We start from the raw sequence: 17,542 nt of genomic DNA on the forward strand, positions 1-17,542 counted from the left end.
AGTCTTTTCCGTAGGTCTGGGACCCCTCACCCAGCCTGACGCCCGAAAACCTTGCTTTGGGGCCCATCGCCCCGACACCTCTCGACCGTTGGTTGCCTGCCAGTCTGCATCCTTTCTAGTCCCTTTATTCAGCCTTTTACGGGTTTGTAGTGGAGTTGGATAGCCTCTCTCCCTGGCAGCTGCCCAAAGAAGTGAGGGCAACAGGAGAACTCAGTGCTGCTGCAGATGGGGAGGGAGGTACAGTCCACCCTCCGTATAGGTGGTGAGGGGTGGGCAGGATTGGTTCCAGGACCCTCCCCTCAACCCCCTTCCCCCCCCCCATACCAAAACCCATGGATGCTCAAGTCCCTTATATGAAATGGCATAGTATTTGCACTGTATACTTTAAATCATCTCTAGATTACTTATAATATCTAATACAATGTAAATGCTATGTAAATTGTTGCTGGTAAATTCAAGTTTTGCTTTTTATAACTTCCTGGAATTTTTTTTTTTTTAATATCAATTCATGGTTGGTTGAATCTGTGGCTGTGGTATGTGAGGATACAGAGGGACGGCTGTCTTTCAGCCTGAATAAACAAGATATGCAAAATCACACCTAGTGAAAGAGTGGGGTTTTCAATGCAGCAAACATTTATTTAATTCCTATTTGTCAGTCCTGAGCTAGGGCCTGCGAATACAAAGTTAAGTAGGACAAGGTTCTAGTCCTCTAGGCACCAATAGTCTTGGAAAGGGAGGCAAACAGTTAAACTGGCCATTTCAACAATATATGGGGGTTTAAATACTGGAGGTAGACACAGAGTGTACAGTGCAAGGGAGGAAGGGAACTAACAGCTGCTGCCTATATCTGTGTCAGGCATTCTATTAACTTTATCCCATTTAATGATTCCCTGAATATTAGAGGCAGGTATCAATATCCTCATGTAACAGATGAGGAAAAAGGCTCAGAGAGTTGAACTTTTTTGCCCAAGGCTCTCGCCTAGTCTATATCAGAACCAAGAATCAAACAGGTTTGTTTTCAAGAATCTAGGATTTTTCTGTCATACCAAAATCAACTAGCTTCAGGGAGCCAAAAGGTTCACACGAGAAGGTGACTTCTGAGCTGAGTCTCGAAAGAATTCTGGAAATCAACCAGGCAAAGGGAGCCAGGTGTAATGTTAGGGCCCAGAATATCTTGAGCAAAAGTGAAAGTGTCTGTGGGGAGGGCAGGAAAGGATAAACAATTTGTTACTCAGGAACAAATGGCAAGTAAGGGATTAGGTTTTTAAGTCATGATAAAAAGCCTGAACTATATCCAGTAATCTTTGAAGGGTCTTAATCAAGTAAATGACCTTATGGGATTTGCATCTTACTCTGGTAGATGGTTTAGGGAAGGGTGGAAAGTAAGGACACTTCTTGCAAGGGTCTCCTCAATTCAGAGGAGAGGGAATATGGCTCAGGGCTAATGTAGTAGCAATAGAGATGGAGAGGATTCGATGAGTTCTAGATATACTTAGGAAATACAAATGGCAGGACTTGTGGATTGATAAAGATGTATTTAAGAGGTAAAGTCAGTAGGACTTGTTGATTGAAGATGATGATGGGAGGAGGTGAGGAAAAGGGAGTCTAGGATGACACTTTAGGTTTCTGGCTTGGTTGGAAGAAGCATAGTGTCATTTACAAAGAAGAAACAGAAGAGAACAGTTTGGGATTGGGAAGAAGGGAGATGAAATATTGAGTATCACACATACTACTTTTGAGGTATCAATCACTGTTGGATAAAAAGTCTGATATAGTGAGATGGTGATGGCTGTGGATGCCAGTGATTGATTTGTTCCAGGGTCAATGAGTAGAGCGAGAAGAGCAAAAGACTAAGGATGGGGCAATGAAATACAACAACATTCGATGAGGAAGCGGAGAAAGAGAAAGAGGGAAGAGGGAATGAAGGAGGAATAGGGAGTCGTCAGAGGAGAAGTTAAGCCCTGGATGCTAAGGAAGGAGAGGCAGTAGACTACTGTGACAGAGAGCCCACAAAGCAAAGATTGGGAAGTGTCCACTGGATGAAGCAGCAGGGAGGCCTTCATTTCTCAGTGTTTCTCAGGGGAGGAAAGAGTGAAAAAGTAAGAGCAGAGGTCTCATGGCAATGAATTGAGGAGTGAAGATGAAGTGAAATAGTGTACTACACAGACAGTGTAAACAACTGAAAAAAAAAAAGAAAAAATGGAAGAGGGGGCGGTGTGCGGGGGAGGCTCCCAAACAGTGCAGGTTATGGCATCTGTAGAGGAACCTGGGGAAGGGGCAGGGGGACCTGAGTATGAGGGAGCAGGTAGCGTTGGGAGTCAAGTCAAGCTCACAGCATTTCTGGGTTAGGGAGATAAGCTGCGGCAGTCAACAGTTGAGGGTTTAGCAGGGCTTCCAACAGTGCAGAATCAGGGACCGAGCCACCAGCTGTGGGGCAGTGGACAGGCCCACTCTTCTAGCAAGAAAGGATCAAGGGTTAATTAGTGTCTTCAGCAGAGCTGGGAAGTTGGGTGTTCCCCAGCCGGTCACAGGATCCCAGCCAGGGCCAGAGCAGAAACCTTGACCCTCCACCTCTTCATTCAAACAGGACTCATGGCAGCCACGTGTTACCTAGGGAGAAGGTGGGCATCAGATCCCGGCTTGCTGATACTAGCAGACTACAGCACCTCACCTTGTATTCACATTCCAGAGGCTATCCCACCCCATCAGAATTGTCCTCAAGTTCATCTTAGCACTCCACATACTCTTACGAAAGTGGCCACACCCCTCTCTTCCATACTCACATCAAAGAGCCCTGCCCCGTGCTGCTGGTAGAGCCGTGGGTTGAGAAAACCAAGAGGGGGGAGGCCTCTGAGGATTCTGTGTTCATTTATCAGGGATAGGAGTCCCCCAAACACTGGAGTCGAGGCCTGCAAGGGTGAGGGTACAAGTAGAGGTTACGGGTTCAGAGTGATTGGACTTTTTGGGAGGGATGGATCAGAGGTCTCTGAGGAATCGGGGTTCTGGGTGTAAGGTCTTGGGGGTGGAGGGTGCGGGTAGTCCCTGGGTGGGGGTTTGGAGCCAGGCTCATTCTCACCGAGGTGCCAGACACCCATGGAATGGGCACACGGTTGCTGACCACCCAGTAGCCATCAGAGAGTGCAGCCACGTCTGGGTAGGCACGGCCGCTGGCATTGAAGTAACTGGATGGTGGCAGGTGGGGACTGGAGCTCAGGTACTGGGCTACAGCTTCCTCCTAAAAGGCATTCTTGAGTGAGTATCATCTGCTGCACTGAGGATCCCACCCGTCCCCCCTCCATCCACACAAACACACACGTACCTGGTACGAAGGCCGTCGGAACACATTGCTGAAGCCGCCACCACTGATATAGTCAACAACCTCATCTGTGACTCGGAAAGGATTCTGGAAGGATGTGCCTCCCACCGTGGTGACATAGGGGCTGAGGGCAGAAGACAGCACTCAGATTGCAGGGTCCTAAGGGCACCTCCAAAATGCATGGGGATGGGTGAGTATGGGTCTGGGTCTTGCTGGAGGGACTGGGGAAGCACTCTGGTGAAGTATGTACATGGGGATGACTGAGAGATTTTGGGCCCTCAAGGCATGGCCTGAGGTGACTGTGCACACTTTTCCCTACGGAACACCCACCAAATCTCCCCCTAAAATGCCTGGGGACTGAGGAAGCGGAACACTGGGAGCTATGTCCTACTCAGGAGACTCGGGGCCTGCGACCTACAGGAAGAAGAGGGGGGGCGCAGGTAAAGTTGAGGGTTGAGCCACAGGAGCACCTGGTGTGATCAAGACAAAGGTTCCAGATCATGAGGTCATAGATGAATTGGTGGTCACAGGTAAGTGGTGGGCTGGGGTGCTTACCTGGAGGCAGGGAAGCTGGGACGGAACTGGTGTCTTCCAGAGACAGACCAACACCCAGCCCCACTGTCACCTGGGAGAGAGACCAAGTTTGCCACTCAGTTTAATTGGTCAGAGCTTGGAATGTGGGTTCAGATGTCAGAGAGGAAATTCAAGTGTTAGTCATTACTGCAAGAGGTCAGAGTTGAGGTCAGGTCAGTGGTCCCTGTTGAGTTCAGATTATGAGATAGAGATCAGGTCCAGGAGTCACTGCGCGGTCAAAGTTCTGAGGCTGGGTGGGTGTGGGGGTCTAAGTTTAGAGTAGGAGGTCACCTGAGGCAAAGAGCAGGGTGAGACCCCGAGCAGCAGCCTTCATGAGCTCAGTGTTGACCCGCTGGATGTAGGCGCTGCTGAGGGAGTCCTCATCATCTCCGTAGCTCACGGTGTGCACATGTGGCAGGGCTGACTCATTACTGAGCAGCAGGAGCCACTGTAGGAAGGGCTCCTGTGACTCATGCCGGCCTGGATTTTTTTTTGGAGAAGAGGGAACAAGGGCAGTCATTTGGGAGGTTGTCAGGATCTCCCTGTAGCTCATGGGATTCCCTTGGGGAAGCAAAGATCACCACTCACCCCCACCTCTATCCCCACCAGCCAGTCCCCTTGGCAGTACCAGGGCTACTGTAGACCCAGGTGGAGATGTTGGCGCCAGCACTCATCAGGTACTCCACATCTAGGCTGGCCTCGATTCCGGCCTTGCCCCGGCCCTGCTGTCCGACCACACGGGCTACTGATGCGTGGTGTGCGAAGTTCCCACCGAAGAGGTGCATGAACTCAGCCAGGTCTGAATCATGGAAATACTGCTCCAGGAACTATGGAGGGTATGAGAGCAGATATCATGGGTCAGAGGACACAGCCCCAAGGGTCAGGTCAGGGGATACTGTCCCAAATCGCAGGATTGGGGGTGAGAGCCCAGGGGTTAGAGTCAAGAGAGTCAGCCCCAGGCTGGTCAGGCACCTTGGGGAGGCGGTAAGGACCCTGAGGCTCTCTGCGTGGCTCACCTGGGCACAGGCTTGACTGTTGTTGGTCGTGCCAGAGCCCACGTCTTGTGCCGTCAAGTTGTAACGCTCACGGATCACAGATGGGGTCACCCCCAGGTGCAGGCCAACAGTACCTGGCACCTGTGGCTCGGGGCGTTGCCTCAGGGTTGATGTGGGGGGAAAGCGGTGCAGCCCCCCCACTGTGGGGAGGAGTCAGGCTTGAGGAAGAGATCCTTTAGCCTCCAACCCCCATTTTATCACTGACCCCCCCCCCACCAACCCCCCTGGGTGTTACCAAAGTCCACGTGGGAGGCCAAGGCCTTCGGGAGCCGGTAGGGACGTGGGGACCTTACAACATGGGTCTCTGCAGGTCTCCCCATATAGCGATGAAACTCAGCCCCAGAGAGCAGCAGCTCTGCTTGTCTGAAGTCAGAGATCAGAGAACAGAGGTCAGAAAGCGTGGAACAGAGCAGAGGAGGCTGCCTGAGCATCACTGGGCAGTTAGTCGTTATCTCCCCATGTATTTTCACCCACAGGCCCTGGCAAGCTCTCAGCTCCCTTCCACTGCGGTGACAAATCTCCCTGATGGGATGATTGGTGCCCTCCATGAGGCAATTATTCCCTCTTACCGGACACTCAGCCAGCAAGTCAGAAAGTCCTGTGTGGTCACTGAGTGGCAGTTCCAGGCTCCAGCAGCCAAAAGCCATTTTTGGACTGTGTGGAGGGTCAGTGGTGATGGCCGGACCAGTTCAGCCACATCCTCTAGGGTCAGGTACTTTCCTGCAGGGATTCAGTAGAGGCTTTTGCCTTTATTCCTTGCTTTTCTAAGTTGCCCTTTTTGAACCTTAACCAGGAGACATTGGAGCTTAACATGATGGCGAGTCACTGCTCTCCTGTGTGGATCATGCATACACCTCCTGGGTGAACCTTAGATTGCCCCCCTCACCACGAAGGGCTTCCAGCAGGGGAAGCCCACAATCCAGCTTGACCACTGAAGCAAAACATGGACCTTCTGGAGCAGAGTGGGGAGAAGAGTGGAGGGGAAGAGACTGCAGACCAGTGAGGGGGCTGGCAGCAGTCCAGGTGAAAGAGTAATCAACTGAGTTGGTGGCAACAAGGAATGGTGAGACAGTGGCGTATTTCAGAGCTGCAACTGGCAGACTTAGGGTCGAATGGAGGAGTAAATGAGAGTGAATTTAGTGGGGGGAGGTGAAATTTGAGGTAATGAGCACTTATACGTACTGGATGCTACTTCCCCATTTGTCTGGTAGTTGGTAAACAGTAGAGTCAGAATTTGAATCCAGATCTGATCACCAAGCCTGTGCTCTTAACCATACCCACTTTCAGTTTTTTAGCCTGATGAACAGAGGTGGAAAGTTTTGGAGGAAAGAATGTGAATTAGTTTTGGACACTCTAGTTCCAATTCACCTTTTTATTCAGAAACTCTTTAACAAGGGTCACTGCCATTCATCTGTCCTATACCACCCCCTCGACAGGCCCCAAGAGCACGTCCCTGACATGACCTGCACCGTCCCACGCTCAGCCCAGTCCTGTGTCCCTCCACTGCATCCCACATCCCGCCCCCAGTCCCATCAGGCACCGTAGCGAGAAGAGCCGGGATCCGACACAGCCTGCACCAGCTCGGACAGTCTCTCCAGGTTCTGCTGTCTCAGGGCAAACGTGAGACTCAGTTCTTCCTCAGGGTCCACACGGCCCAGAGACACCCAGCCTGGTGGCAGCCTGCAGGGTCAGGGGTCAGGCACATGGCCTTCATTAGAGTAGGGATGGGAAGGTTCAGCATTAGACCTAGACCTTGGGGAGGATTCCAGAAGCAGATATGGATCACAGGAGGTGGATTATCGGGGACTGAGTCTGGGAACCTGGGAATAAGGCTATGGAGTGGGTACCAGGAGCTGGTAAGGGGGGTGAGGGAGGCTAGAACCAGGAAAACGGGTACAGGAGAGGCCATGGGGTAGGGGGTGTTAGTGCTAAGTCAACTCACGTCCGCTGCTGGTCAGGCTCTGGGCTGTAACTGCATTTGCCGGCGACGAAGAGGGCAAGGAGCCCTAGGAGGCTGCAGGGGCAGCACATGGGTTTCAGCAGGAGCTGGACTGTCATTGTGTTCCCACCCTCCAACATATACTCCCTCCAACATGATTCCCTTCTCCCAGGGCCCCCTAGTTTCTTACCAGGCTCGGGTGCCCATTCTGCCTTTCTGCAGATCCGCTGTCATGTGACAGATCACATGAGCCCTATAGTGCACCACCACCCGTCTCTGCCTAGAAACTAGTGACGATGCTGGCTCCTCCCTTGAATGGGTGGTCCTGAATGCTGAAGAAGGGGAGGGGCTGCCCCTCGGATTCTCCCTCTGTGGACTGTCAAACCCTGGGTAAGCTCAGGGCTCCCTACCTGCTGCCAGAATTCAGGACTCACCACAGTGTAGGGGATGCTTAAGAAAGGGGCTTTGGAGGCCCACAGACCCACAGACCCAGATTCTTACTAGCTGTATGATATCAGAAAGTCACTTAACTTCTCGGAGCCTAGGTTTCTTCATGTAGAATATGGAGACTATTATGTTAAAAGTGCTCTGCCTCAGAGGGTTGCAGTGAAAATTTACAGAGGTAAAGCAGGCAAACCCCTCAGCAGAGAGCCTCACGTGGCAAAGGCTCAACAAATGAGAGCTCTTATTACACGTGAGTATATAGGGGCCCCACGGAAAACAAATACACCACGTGGCTGCTCTTGTACCCACCCCCACCTCCCTGAAGACCCTCAGGCCTAGAGCTGGTCATCTCCAAGATCTCTCCCCAGCCAGCCAATCCCTCTCTAGGTCACTGCCACAAGCAAGCCCCTGCTGTCTGCCGTCTTCTGGCTTCCTGCCCATGTTAGAGGGAAAGGTCGACTGCAGAGAGATGTGATAGTCAGCCTCAGGCTGGGCTCGGGCTCCCAGTGCCATCCCCACTCGCTCCCACCCTAGATGCTCCTATGTCCAGCACCTTCCGTAACTTCTGAGGTGTCCACAGTGTGCCAGGTGCCTTCCCATCATCCCCCCCACCCCTACGGCCCCCACAGAACAGAGCCGGACACTGGATACAAACTGCAGTTTATTAAGGCTCCAGAGTGAGAATTGGCACTTGATTCTGGGCAGGGGCAGGGGTGTCAGTGGAACCCAAAGGAGCTGGGCCCAAACAAGTTAGAGGGACTGCCCCCATTCCCCCTACCCCCCAATAAATAAAGTCTCAGCTCCATCTCAGGGTGCTGGCACAGGGCAAGAAGCCCTCACTGAGGAGGACCCAGGGCTGCTGCCTCCTTCATCATCTTTCTCTCCACACTGGACCTGGCCACAGGTCAGTGCCCAACAGGGCCTCGTGGTGCTGGTGCTCTGACAGGGCCGGGGTGAGACGTGAGACCTGTCCCCACTGGAGGACTCTGGGGTGGGGCGCTGGCCTCCCCCGCGGCCAATCATGGTCCGAGGCTGCCCAGGGCAGGCTCAGATGGGGCCTGCATTGGGGACACTGTGTGCATCCCAGGTCGGGGCCCAGCCCGGGCCACAGCTAGATATGCAGCTCCGTGTCATCGGGTGGCTCCAGGCCGGACTCTGCACTCAGTGCTGAGGCTGAGGGGCCCTGGGCCACCCCAAATGGTGAGACAACAGGTGAGCGAGCAGCCAGAGGAGACAGTGAGGGTGAGAAGCTGGGGGACATGGCAGCTGAGGACAGGGAACCTTCATGGCTGATGGGGGAGCGGTGAGAGGCTGGTGGGAAGATGGCCCGGGTTGTGGCCGTGCTGGCTGGCTTGGGGGGCACAGACTTGGCTCCTGGGTGGGCCACGGCAGTGATGAGGGGTGGTGGGTCAATACGGGGAGCCGGGGGACATGGCCGAGCCTCATCCTTGAGCCGGGCGATCTCTGTGAAGACGCTGGCCAGCGGCTGGAACTGAGGGCACCAGCTCAGCAGGTAGTCCCAGTTATAGCTGCCACGGAGCTCCTCCTCACCAGCCACAATGGCCGTCAGTGCTCCTGCCACACATGGCTTGCCATCTGCTGGAAAGCCATAGTCCCCAGTGGGCGCAGGGCTTAGGCCACAGCCCCCCAAGAAGGCTGTGGCAGCGGCTGGGGGGCCCTCTTCTCGGTACAGAGTGGCCCCTGCACCCGGCAGCAGCAGCCCTGCCTTGCGGCCCTTATACCAGGTGTCGGGGGCAGGTGGCTCGCAGGATGTGTCACTCAGTCCATCTGCATCCTGCTGGATGCCGGAGTCAGGGCCACGGGCAGCCAGAGAGGAAGCCACACTGGCCACACGGGGGAACTCGTTGATCATGCGGATCTCGTCATCCTCTGCAGCCTCCGCTGAGCCTCGGCCGCTTGAGTGTGAAGGGTCCAGGGAGCCACCACGGGGGTAGGGTCCTCCAGCTCCTGGCCCACCATAGCTGGGGAGAGTCTGGTGATACAGGTGCTCTGAAGGCGGTGGGCTGGGTGGCTCTCGGCCCAGTTTCTGTAGAGAACCACTGGCCAGGGGTGCTGCCTGTGACATCGGCCCAGGTGCCGCCTCAGCCTTGCGGCTCCGGGCCCGCACCAGCCCTAGGACCAGGGCTGCCAGTGCGAGCACCACCACGACTCCCAGGGAGGCCGCCACAGCCCCCACCAATAGCAGGTTGAGGTCAGGTGCCAGGCCCAGTGCAGTGTGGGTGATGTCCACAGTTACGGGCACCGTGGCACTCCGGGAACCAGGCAGAGGCCCCCGTGCTACCACCTCCAGCCTCAGCTCCCGTGGTGCCTCACGTCGGGTCCGGCCCCCACCCCCAGAGGTGCCTGTTCCGCTGCCTGGTGCCCGGCTGTCCACCCGCAGGTACAGAGCACCTGTAGTCTGGTTGATACCAAAATAGGGGGAAGAGGTGGCAAGGGAATAGAGCACCAGGCCATCAGCACCTCCATCCTCGTCTGTGGCCTGCACGTGACCCAGGCTGTGGCCACGCCGGGCACCCTCTGGCACTTGGAAGTGGAAAGCTGGAGCCAAGAATACCGGGTCATACTCATCCTCACCAGTCACCAGCACTGACACAGTGACTGAGGCTGACAAATTCCCAGCGTCGGTAGCACCCACCAGCAACTGGAAGCTTCCTGTGTGCTCATAGTCAAAGGCCACTCGTGCCCGCAGCTCCCCTGTTGAGCTGTTCAGCGCAAATGCCTCACGGCCCTCAGGCCCTGGCCCAGCCTCCAGCAGGTTGTAGCGGAGCCTTCCGAAAGCCCCAGCATCCCCATCGATCGCGTGCAGAGTAGTCACGAGAGTGCCCGGAGGCTGGTTCTCTGCCAGGCTGGTGCTGAGCAAGCTCAGAGGGAAGGCCGGCCTGTGGTCATTCACATCCTGGACCTCGATGGTCACTGGTGCCAGAGCAAAGTGTGCCCCGGCAGGGTCGGCAGCCCGCACGACAAGCTGATGTCGAGCTTGGGTCTCACAGTCCAAGGGGTGGGCCAGTCGCAAGTCACCCGAGCTCTCATCCAGCTGAAAGAGCCCAAAAGGGTCGCCTGAGCTGAGGGTGAAACGCACAAGGCCATGCGGGCCTGGGTCAGCGTCGGAGGCCTCCACGTGCAGCAGCTCGGCTCCAACAGGTGTGTCCTCGGGTACTGCCACACGGTAGGATGCTCGGGTGAAGACAGGTGGGTTATCATTGACATCCAGCACAGTGACGGTGACCGGCACAGCCGAGCTTCGAGGTGGCTGTCCCCGGTCAGCTGCAGCCACAGTTAGATTGTACTGGGTTAGGCTTTCGAAGTCTAGAGGCTCAAGCAACACCAGGCAGCCCAGGGCCCGGGGGCCTAATCCATCACCCTCCCCAGCCTCAGCCAGCCGGGGTTCCAGCTGGAAGACTCGGCCCCGGTTGCCACTGACGATGCTGTAGTCCACGGTGGCGTGGGTGCGGCTTCCGTCGGCATCTGTGGCCTCCAGGGTGAGCAGGGTGGAACCAGGGGGCAGATCTTCAGTTACTGCCACACGGTAGTGTGGCAACGTGAAGCTCGGGGCATGGTCGTTCTGGTCCTGCAGCTGCACGTGCACTGTGGTGCGTGCTGCCCGAGCCGGCGTCCCATGATCTCGTGCTTCCAGCACCACGTCCACCACTCCTTCATGGCCCAAGGCCATTGTCCCCACTGTTGTGAACAAGGTCCCTGAGATGAGAAGGGAATGAAGAGAAATATGCCATCAGCAGAGGCTGTGGGTGAGCAGAGTGACCCTTCGGGGACTGGGAAATGGCCTCGGAAGTCAGACTCCGGGGAGTGGCCTGTGTGCCAGGAGATTACGGAGTGGCCTCCAGGATTCAGAGAATGGCTTCTAGGCATGCAGTCAGGACAGTGCTTAAAATAGAGACAAAGGGCGGAAAATGTCCTCCCTGGGTCAGAGATCTAGGAGTTAAAGAGTTCAGGCAAGAAATTCCAGGAATGAGGTCAAAACATGGCCCAGCACAGTCAAGGATAAGGGGGTAGATCCCAGGAAGGACGCACCGTTGTTGGGGTCAACACTGAAGCCCTCAGCAGGGGAAGCCAGGTGGTAGGAGACGTGACCATTGGCACCTGAGTCCCGGTCAGTGGCAGAGACGGAGAGAATGGCACTGCCTGGGGGTGTGTGCTCAAGCAGCATCACCTGAGGTGTGAGGACAAGGGTTTATGGCCAAGCATCCCAGCTGCCCACTCAGCCTATGTTCTGGAGCTTGGTCTCATGAGCTCCGCTTGGCATTCGTCCCAGCTTGGAGCCCATCTACCCCTTAGAATTTGGATTGTGCACCTTCCCCCATTTGTGGGCACTGGATGAAGAACCTGGACACAGTTCCCAGGACTTATAAGGCTGGTCTTATATCCCCAAAGATCCGTCCCCAAGTCAGTCCCGACATCCAGCCCACCTCAGATCCTTCTAGCCTTGTCACTCCCCTCCATTGTGAACAACCCTGGGCCCAGAGGTGGGGGCATCAGTACCTGGTAGAGGGTCTGTGAGAAGGCGGGTGCATTGTCATTGACATCCTCCACGAGCACCGTGAGGTTGGCACGGCCCTCGTGAGGCCCGTCATGTGCCAGGAGCTGCAGGTGGTAGCGGTCACGCTGCTCGAAATCCAAGGGGCCCGTGAGGGAGAGGCGGCCACCATAGCGGCCTACACTGAAGGGATCCTGAGGCCCAGAAGGGCTCAGCACATACCACAGTACTGGTCCTGAGTCCACATCATTCCCTGTTACCTGTGCAATCTCTGAGCCCAATAGTGCATCTGCAATACATGGGACAAGTGTGTTTGGCATGGTCCCAGAGGCCCCTGGAGCCCCAGAGTGGGGAAAAGTGCTTCCCTACCACCCTTTGTACCCCTCACTTCACACAGTCCTCACCTTCCGATACTCGGAGCTCCCAGGGCTGGGGGATGGTGGGGCGATTGTCATTGGTGTCGATGACCATCACCGTCAGGGTAGCTGAGCCCACCAGGGCTGGGCTTCCTCTGTCTGTGGCCATCAGCACCAGCCTGAACACAGAGCACAATCGGGGTGGGACCTGGGGATAAGGGAGAACCTTGTGCAGGGATAGGAGGGCTCAGGACAGGCTGGGGGGTGGGGAACTCAGGATGTGGCCTAGGGATTGAAGGGGATTCCATGCGGGGCTCAAAACTGGATGGACCTGGGATGGAGTCTCAGGGTCTATAGACCCAAGCCTCACCGTGTTTCGGCCCAGATCTCACGGTCCAGGATAGCTGTGGTAGTGATAGTGCCTGTGGCTGAGTCTACATGGAACAATCCCCGGGCTGGCTGGGATGCGGCCAGACTGTAGGAGATCTGTCCACTGGGGCCTTGATCCAGGTCATCTGCTTCGACCTGGTGAAAGTAGGAGGCTGCTGGCACTGGGCTGGCCACAGACAAAGTCCGCCCAGCCCTGCCCCCCATCTTCCCGTCACACCCCACACCTGCAGCAGGGGTCCCTCCAAGGGCCTAGACTCAGGCAAGAAGGCCACGTAGTGGGGCCGCAGGAAGCGGGGAGCATTGTCATTGGCATCTTGCAGGGTTAGGGTCAGCACGGAGAAGGCAAAGGCTCCTCCACTCTCCGCCTGCAGCACCAGTCGCAGCCGTGGGCTTGCCTCAAAGTCCAGCCCCTCTGCTGAGCGAACTGTGACGGCTCCTGGAGGGAGGTGGAATGTACATCACTGACAGACCTCTTGCTTGCCCTAGAGCCTCCCTGTCTGAGGCCCGCTACTCAAGGGCAGCCTCTCCCCAACCAGAGTCTCTTCGGGCCCAAAGAGGAGCCCCGCCAGGAGCCTGTCCCCTCACAGAGCCCCCTGCTCCTGCCCCTTACCTGTACTAGGCTGGATGGAGAATGTCCCTTTCTCATTCCCACTGAGAATGCTGTATGTGATGGGTCCACTTGAGCCCCCTGTATGGATAGCCTTGGGGGAGACAATGGGAGTCCCTGCAGAGGGGATGATATTGGTTGAAATGTGAGCACTAGACTGAGGGAGTCTGGGGACTATTTTTAGTTAGTAACCCCAACCCATCCAGGGACACAAAGCTGGGAGACATGGTTGGGCACCCACCTGGGGGTGCATTCTCACGGAGCATGGCTTCGCTACTAGCCCGGGGAAAGCGGGGTCCACGCTCAGACTCCCCCTGCAGCCCAACAATGACCACACCAGTGGCAGAGCGAGCTGGACGGCCAAGGTCGGTTGCCACGATGAAGAGGACACGATCCTGGGGACCCAGGGATACAGGGGAGCGGGCCACACGGATTTCACCGGTGTAAGAGTCCACAGTGGTGCCAGGAGGTGGTGTGCCTGCCAGCCGGTATAGGATGGAGGCATTGGCACCAGCATCACGGTCTTCAGCTCGCAGAGTGGCCAGAGCCAGGGTTGGGGTGCTGAGGCTAGGGCCTGGGCGGGGCAGGCGCAGCCTCAGGGGACTGGTGGGGAAGGTGGGCGCGTGGTCATTGACATCGCGCACCATGATGGTGATAGGCACTGTGGTGCTTAGGGGTCCAGCAGCTGCACCATCCACTGCATTCACGGTAAAGGCATAACTGGGACACTGCTCTCTGTCCAGGGCTGTGGCTGTGCGCAATTCCCCAGAGCTGGGCTCCAGCAGGAAGGCTCCTGCTGCACCTACACCCAGGTAGTAGGTCACGCGGCCATTGGGCCCAGCATCAGGATCATGAGCCTGTAGCTGCAGCAGCAGGGTCCCTGCAGGTGCATCCTCAGGCACCTCCACAGAGTAGGCAGGCACAGGGAAGGCGGGGGCATGGTCATTAGCATCCAGCACTGTCACTGTCACAAGCAGAGTAGCACTGAGAGCTGGCTGGCCTCCGTCCCGGGCTTCTATCTGCAGCTGGAATGTTGGCTCCACCTCCCGGTCTAGTGACCTCATGGTGCCAAACTCCCCAGAAGCTAGGTCCAGGACAAAGGCTTCTGATGGGTCCCCATCTGCAGAGAAGGGCATGCACACATAAACATACATGTGTCAGCTCATGGGAGTGGGGGTGACTTACAGGCAACCTGGCAAAGAAAGAGAAAGAGAGAGGGAGAGAGAAAAGAGGGAAAGTGGGATAAAGGCAGAGAAACAAAGAGAAACACAGAAGGTAAAGAAAGATACTGCAAAGTAGCTTTTCTAAGAGTGTGGTCTGCGGACCCCAGGGATTCCCCTGAGACCCTTTTGGAGAGTACATAAGATCAAAACTATTTTCATAGTAATACTAAGACATTATATGACTTTTTCATTCTCATCAACTCATAAATGCAGAGTGGGGTCCAGATGCTACCTGACATGTGATGACATCATGACTTGGATGCTTAATGGAATGTGTGTGCTTGTGTAGTCTTGTGTTTCCCAGAATATTCTAGGTAGAAAGTTTAGAGCATAAATATGTGTTGTTTTCAGAGATTCACTCAGTTTTTGCTGGCTTGTGTTCAGTTATACCTGCTATAATCTTTGTAACCTCATTACTGTCCAACAAATTGTTAGTTGAAATCCTAAAATTTCCTTGTGCCTATGCAAAAATATGGCAAGTGGTATACTTCATTGGCTTGTTTTGCAATGATATTTTAAAATTTTCTCATCTTTAATATAAATATTGTAAATACTGATATAATTTGTTTACTATATATTTATATATTTATTAAATTATTATTTCACATTTTATTATATCAATAAATGCTGATATCATATAAGCCAAAGTTCTTTACAGTTCTCAAAAATTAAGAATGTTAAGGGTTCCTGAGATGAAAAAGTTTGAGAACAACTGCTCTACAGGGAGAGACAATCAAGAAAGAAAAAGAAAGAAAAGAAACAAAAAGATAAAAAGAGACAAAGAGGAGATCAAGAACTGGAGGGGAACAGAAATAGATGCTTGGAGACACAGAAACATAAAGAGAAGGAAAAGGAGACCGGCACGTTGGGTCTGACACAGGCCAACAAGGAGTACCCCTGGGCAAGTGGGTGCGGGAAGGTTCTCACCCAGGATGCGGTACTGCAGCTGCCCGTTGGCTCCCACATCCGGGTCAGAGGCCCGCAGCGTGGTAAGGGTCTGTGGGTCCTGGCCCTCAGGCACCTCCAGGGAGAGATGGGTACTCCCAAAGGCTGGGGCGTGGTCATTCTCATCCTCCACAGCCACTCGCACTGTGACATGGGTCAACAGCGGAGGCGAGCCCCCATCCCGGGCATACACTATCGGGAAGCAAAATCAGTGAGATCTAGCCTGCTCTCATCCCATGGAGGAATCCACACCACATAGTGTTCACATGTGTTCACCAGGTGCACACAAAAATCAGAATATGTCCCTCTCTCCACACCCCACAAGCACACAGGCACACATACGTATATGTGGTGGTGTGACAGAAAAGGCACTAAATGAGGTAACAATAGATCTGAGTTCAAGTCCCAGCTCTGCCACTTCCAAGCTGTGTTAGCCTAAGCAAGTTACTTAATCTCTCTGGTACTCAATATCCACATGCTACTCTGTTAAATGGCTGCAGTGTAATCTGAGGGAATCCTAGAGGGCATAGCTGTGACATTACGCATTTGAGAGTTAGTGTGATCACACTGGTGACAGCCTAGGTGGCAGTTCAACTTGGACTCTGCCAAACTCTTGACTCCCCAAAAGGGTTAAAAATATAATAGAAACTGTGCTGTAAGAGGTGGAAGCTTATAAAATGTACTTTGGGGGTCCTGCCCATGTAACACTGCTGTTTACACCACCTCAGGCTTTGGGCATCCTGTCAACGTATACCTGTCAGATTGATCTCCTCCTGCTCCTCCCGATCCAGGGCCCGAAGAGTTGTAAGAACTCCAGTGTCTGGGTCCAGGGAGAAGCTTTCGCCAGAGATGCCTCCATAAGTCACTTGCCCATTGGCCCCTGAGGAGGGGCAGCGTGGGGGAAGATCAGAGGGTGAATATACCCTTTCTTGACCCAGTCCATCCCTCTTTCAACTCATCCCCCCAGGCCTTACCCAGGTCTGGGTCGGTTGCCTGCAGAGTGAGCAGAGATGTGCCAGGCGGGCTGTTCTCACGCAAGAAGACGCTGTACTCCTGCTGTTGGAAAGCGGGTGCCTCGTCGTTGACGTCGGCGACACTGACAGTCAGGAGCTGCGTGGCTGAGCGCGGCGGGGAGCCATGGTCGGAGGCCACCACAGTCAGCACGAACTCAGCTCGCTGTTCACGGTCCAGGGACCGCACCACGGACAGCGCTCCTAGTGGAGCGGTAGGGCGGGTTGGAAGGAAACCTCAACACTCGCCCCACGTCAGCACCCTCCTCGTCCCCACCGCCACCCCGGCCCAACTCACCGGTACTGGGGTGTAGCCGGAAGTAGCCGTCCCCGCCAGCTGCCAGGCGATATGACACGCGTGCAGCCTCGCCCAGGTCCGGGTCCCGGGCTACCACATGCAGCGCTGCGGGCCCCGGCGGCTGATCCTCCGAGAGGCGCACACGTGAGGGCGACGCAAAGACCGGGGCGTTGTCATTCTCATCCGTGACAAAGACGCGCGCGGAAACGCGTGCTGCGCGGCGGCGGCTGGCATTGGCAGGCCGGTCGGTGGCTTCCACGAGCAGCAGCAGAGCGGGAGTGGTCTCCCGGTCCAGGCCTCTCGGGGCGCTGAGCGCCCCGGTGCGTGAGTCCAGGCGAAGCGCGGGCACGGGCGGCTCCTGGCGCAGCAGACGGTAGCGCACGTCGCTGTTGGGGCCCGGGCCGTCGGCGTCTGACGCCCGGAAAGTGTACAGCGCTGCGCCCGGCTCTGGGTTCTCCGGAAGCGCCAGAGCCAGCGGGTCACGCGCGAAGGCCGGCGCATGCTCGTTCTCGTCCTGCACGCGTACCTGCACTCGCAGCAGCCGCGCGCCCGCGCCTCCCGGCCCTTCGGCGCGCACTGTGAGCGCGCGCCACGCCGGGCCCGCCTCGAAGTCCAGGGGCCGCGCCAGGTACAAGCGCCCAGACGCCGCGTCCAGCGCGAAAGTGCCCTCCGGGTCGGCGCCGCCCACCAGTGTGTAGGTGAGTGCGCCCACCCCCGCCGGCTCTGGCGGCGCCACCGAGCCCAACAGAGAGCCGGGCTGGAGCCCCTCGGCTGCTGTCACGGTCAGCACGACAGGCACAGGTGCGGCCGGGTCTGGGTCTGAGGGTTCCGGCGGAGGCTCAGCCGCGCGAGCTGAGGGAAGCACCTGTTGTG

The 17,542-nt window shown here is 55.7% G+C and overlaps 2 protein-coding genes across 2 annotated transcripts in view; both read right to left on the reverse strand.

The window, feature by feature from the left end:
- Window positions 1-610: 610 nt before the first annotated feature.
- On the reverse strand, window positions 611-7,117 carry TPP1 (tripeptidyl peptidase 1). The gene is made up of 13 exons (XM_059930996.1): window positions 7,074-7,117; window positions 6,887-6,958; window positions 6,485-6,624; window positions 5,514-5,664; window positions 5,180-5,307; window positions 4,906-5,084; window positions 4,518-4,716; window positions 4,176-4,369; window positions 3,872-3,936; window positions 3,320-3,440; window positions 3,077-3,235; window positions 2,784-2,909; window positions 611-2,610 (listed from the first exon to the last, which is right to left on the reverse strand). Exons 1-13 carry the CDS (start codon window positions 7,115-7,117, stop codon window positions 2,470-2,472), a joined length of 1,719 nt encoding a protein of 572 aa, XP_059786979.1. The 3' UTR covers window positions 611-2,469.
- An 858-nt stretch (window positions 7,118-7,975) lies between these two features.
- Window positions 7,976-17,542, reverse strand: part of DCHS1 (dachsous cadherin-related 1) — a 35,000-nt gene continuing 25,433 nt past the window's right edge. Inside the window, exons 10-21 of the mRNA XM_059930995.1 lie at window positions 16,670-17,534; window positions 16,336-16,575; window positions 16,116-16,241; window positions 15,344-15,553; window positions 13,435-14,313; window positions 13,197-13,310; window positions 12,811-13,022; window positions 12,567-12,721; window positions 12,245-12,375; window positions 11,846-12,129; window positions 11,378-11,516; window positions 7,976-11,044 (exon numbers count right to left, since the gene is read on the reverse strand). Coding sequence (XP_059786978.1) covers window positions 8,439-11,044; window positions 11,378-11,516; window positions 11,846-12,129; window positions 12,245-12,375; window positions 12,567-12,721; window positions 12,811-13,022; window positions 13,197-13,310; window positions 13,435-14,313; window positions 15,344-15,553; window positions 16,116-16,241; window positions 16,336-16,575; window positions 16,670-17,534 — 5,961 coding nt within the window. The 3' untranslated portion in view covers window positions 7,976-8,438. The remainder of the gene's footprint in view (window positions 11,045-11,377; window positions 11,517-11,845; window positions 12,130-12,244; window positions 12,376-12,566; window positions 12,722-12,810; window positions 13,023-13,196; window positions 13,311-13,434; window positions 14,314-15,343; window positions 15,554-16,115; window positions 16,242-16,335; window positions 16,576-16,669; window positions 17,535-17,542) is intronic.

The sequence above is a fragment of the Balaenoptera ricei genome, chromosome 8, assembly GCF_028023285.1.
Source record: "Balaenoptera ricei isolate mBalRic1 chromosome 8, mBalRic1.hap2, whole genome shotgun sequence".
Classification (NCBI taxonomy): domain Eukaryota; kingdom Metazoa; phylum Chordata; class Mammalia; order Artiodactyla; family Balaenopteridae; genus Balaenoptera; species Balaenoptera ricei.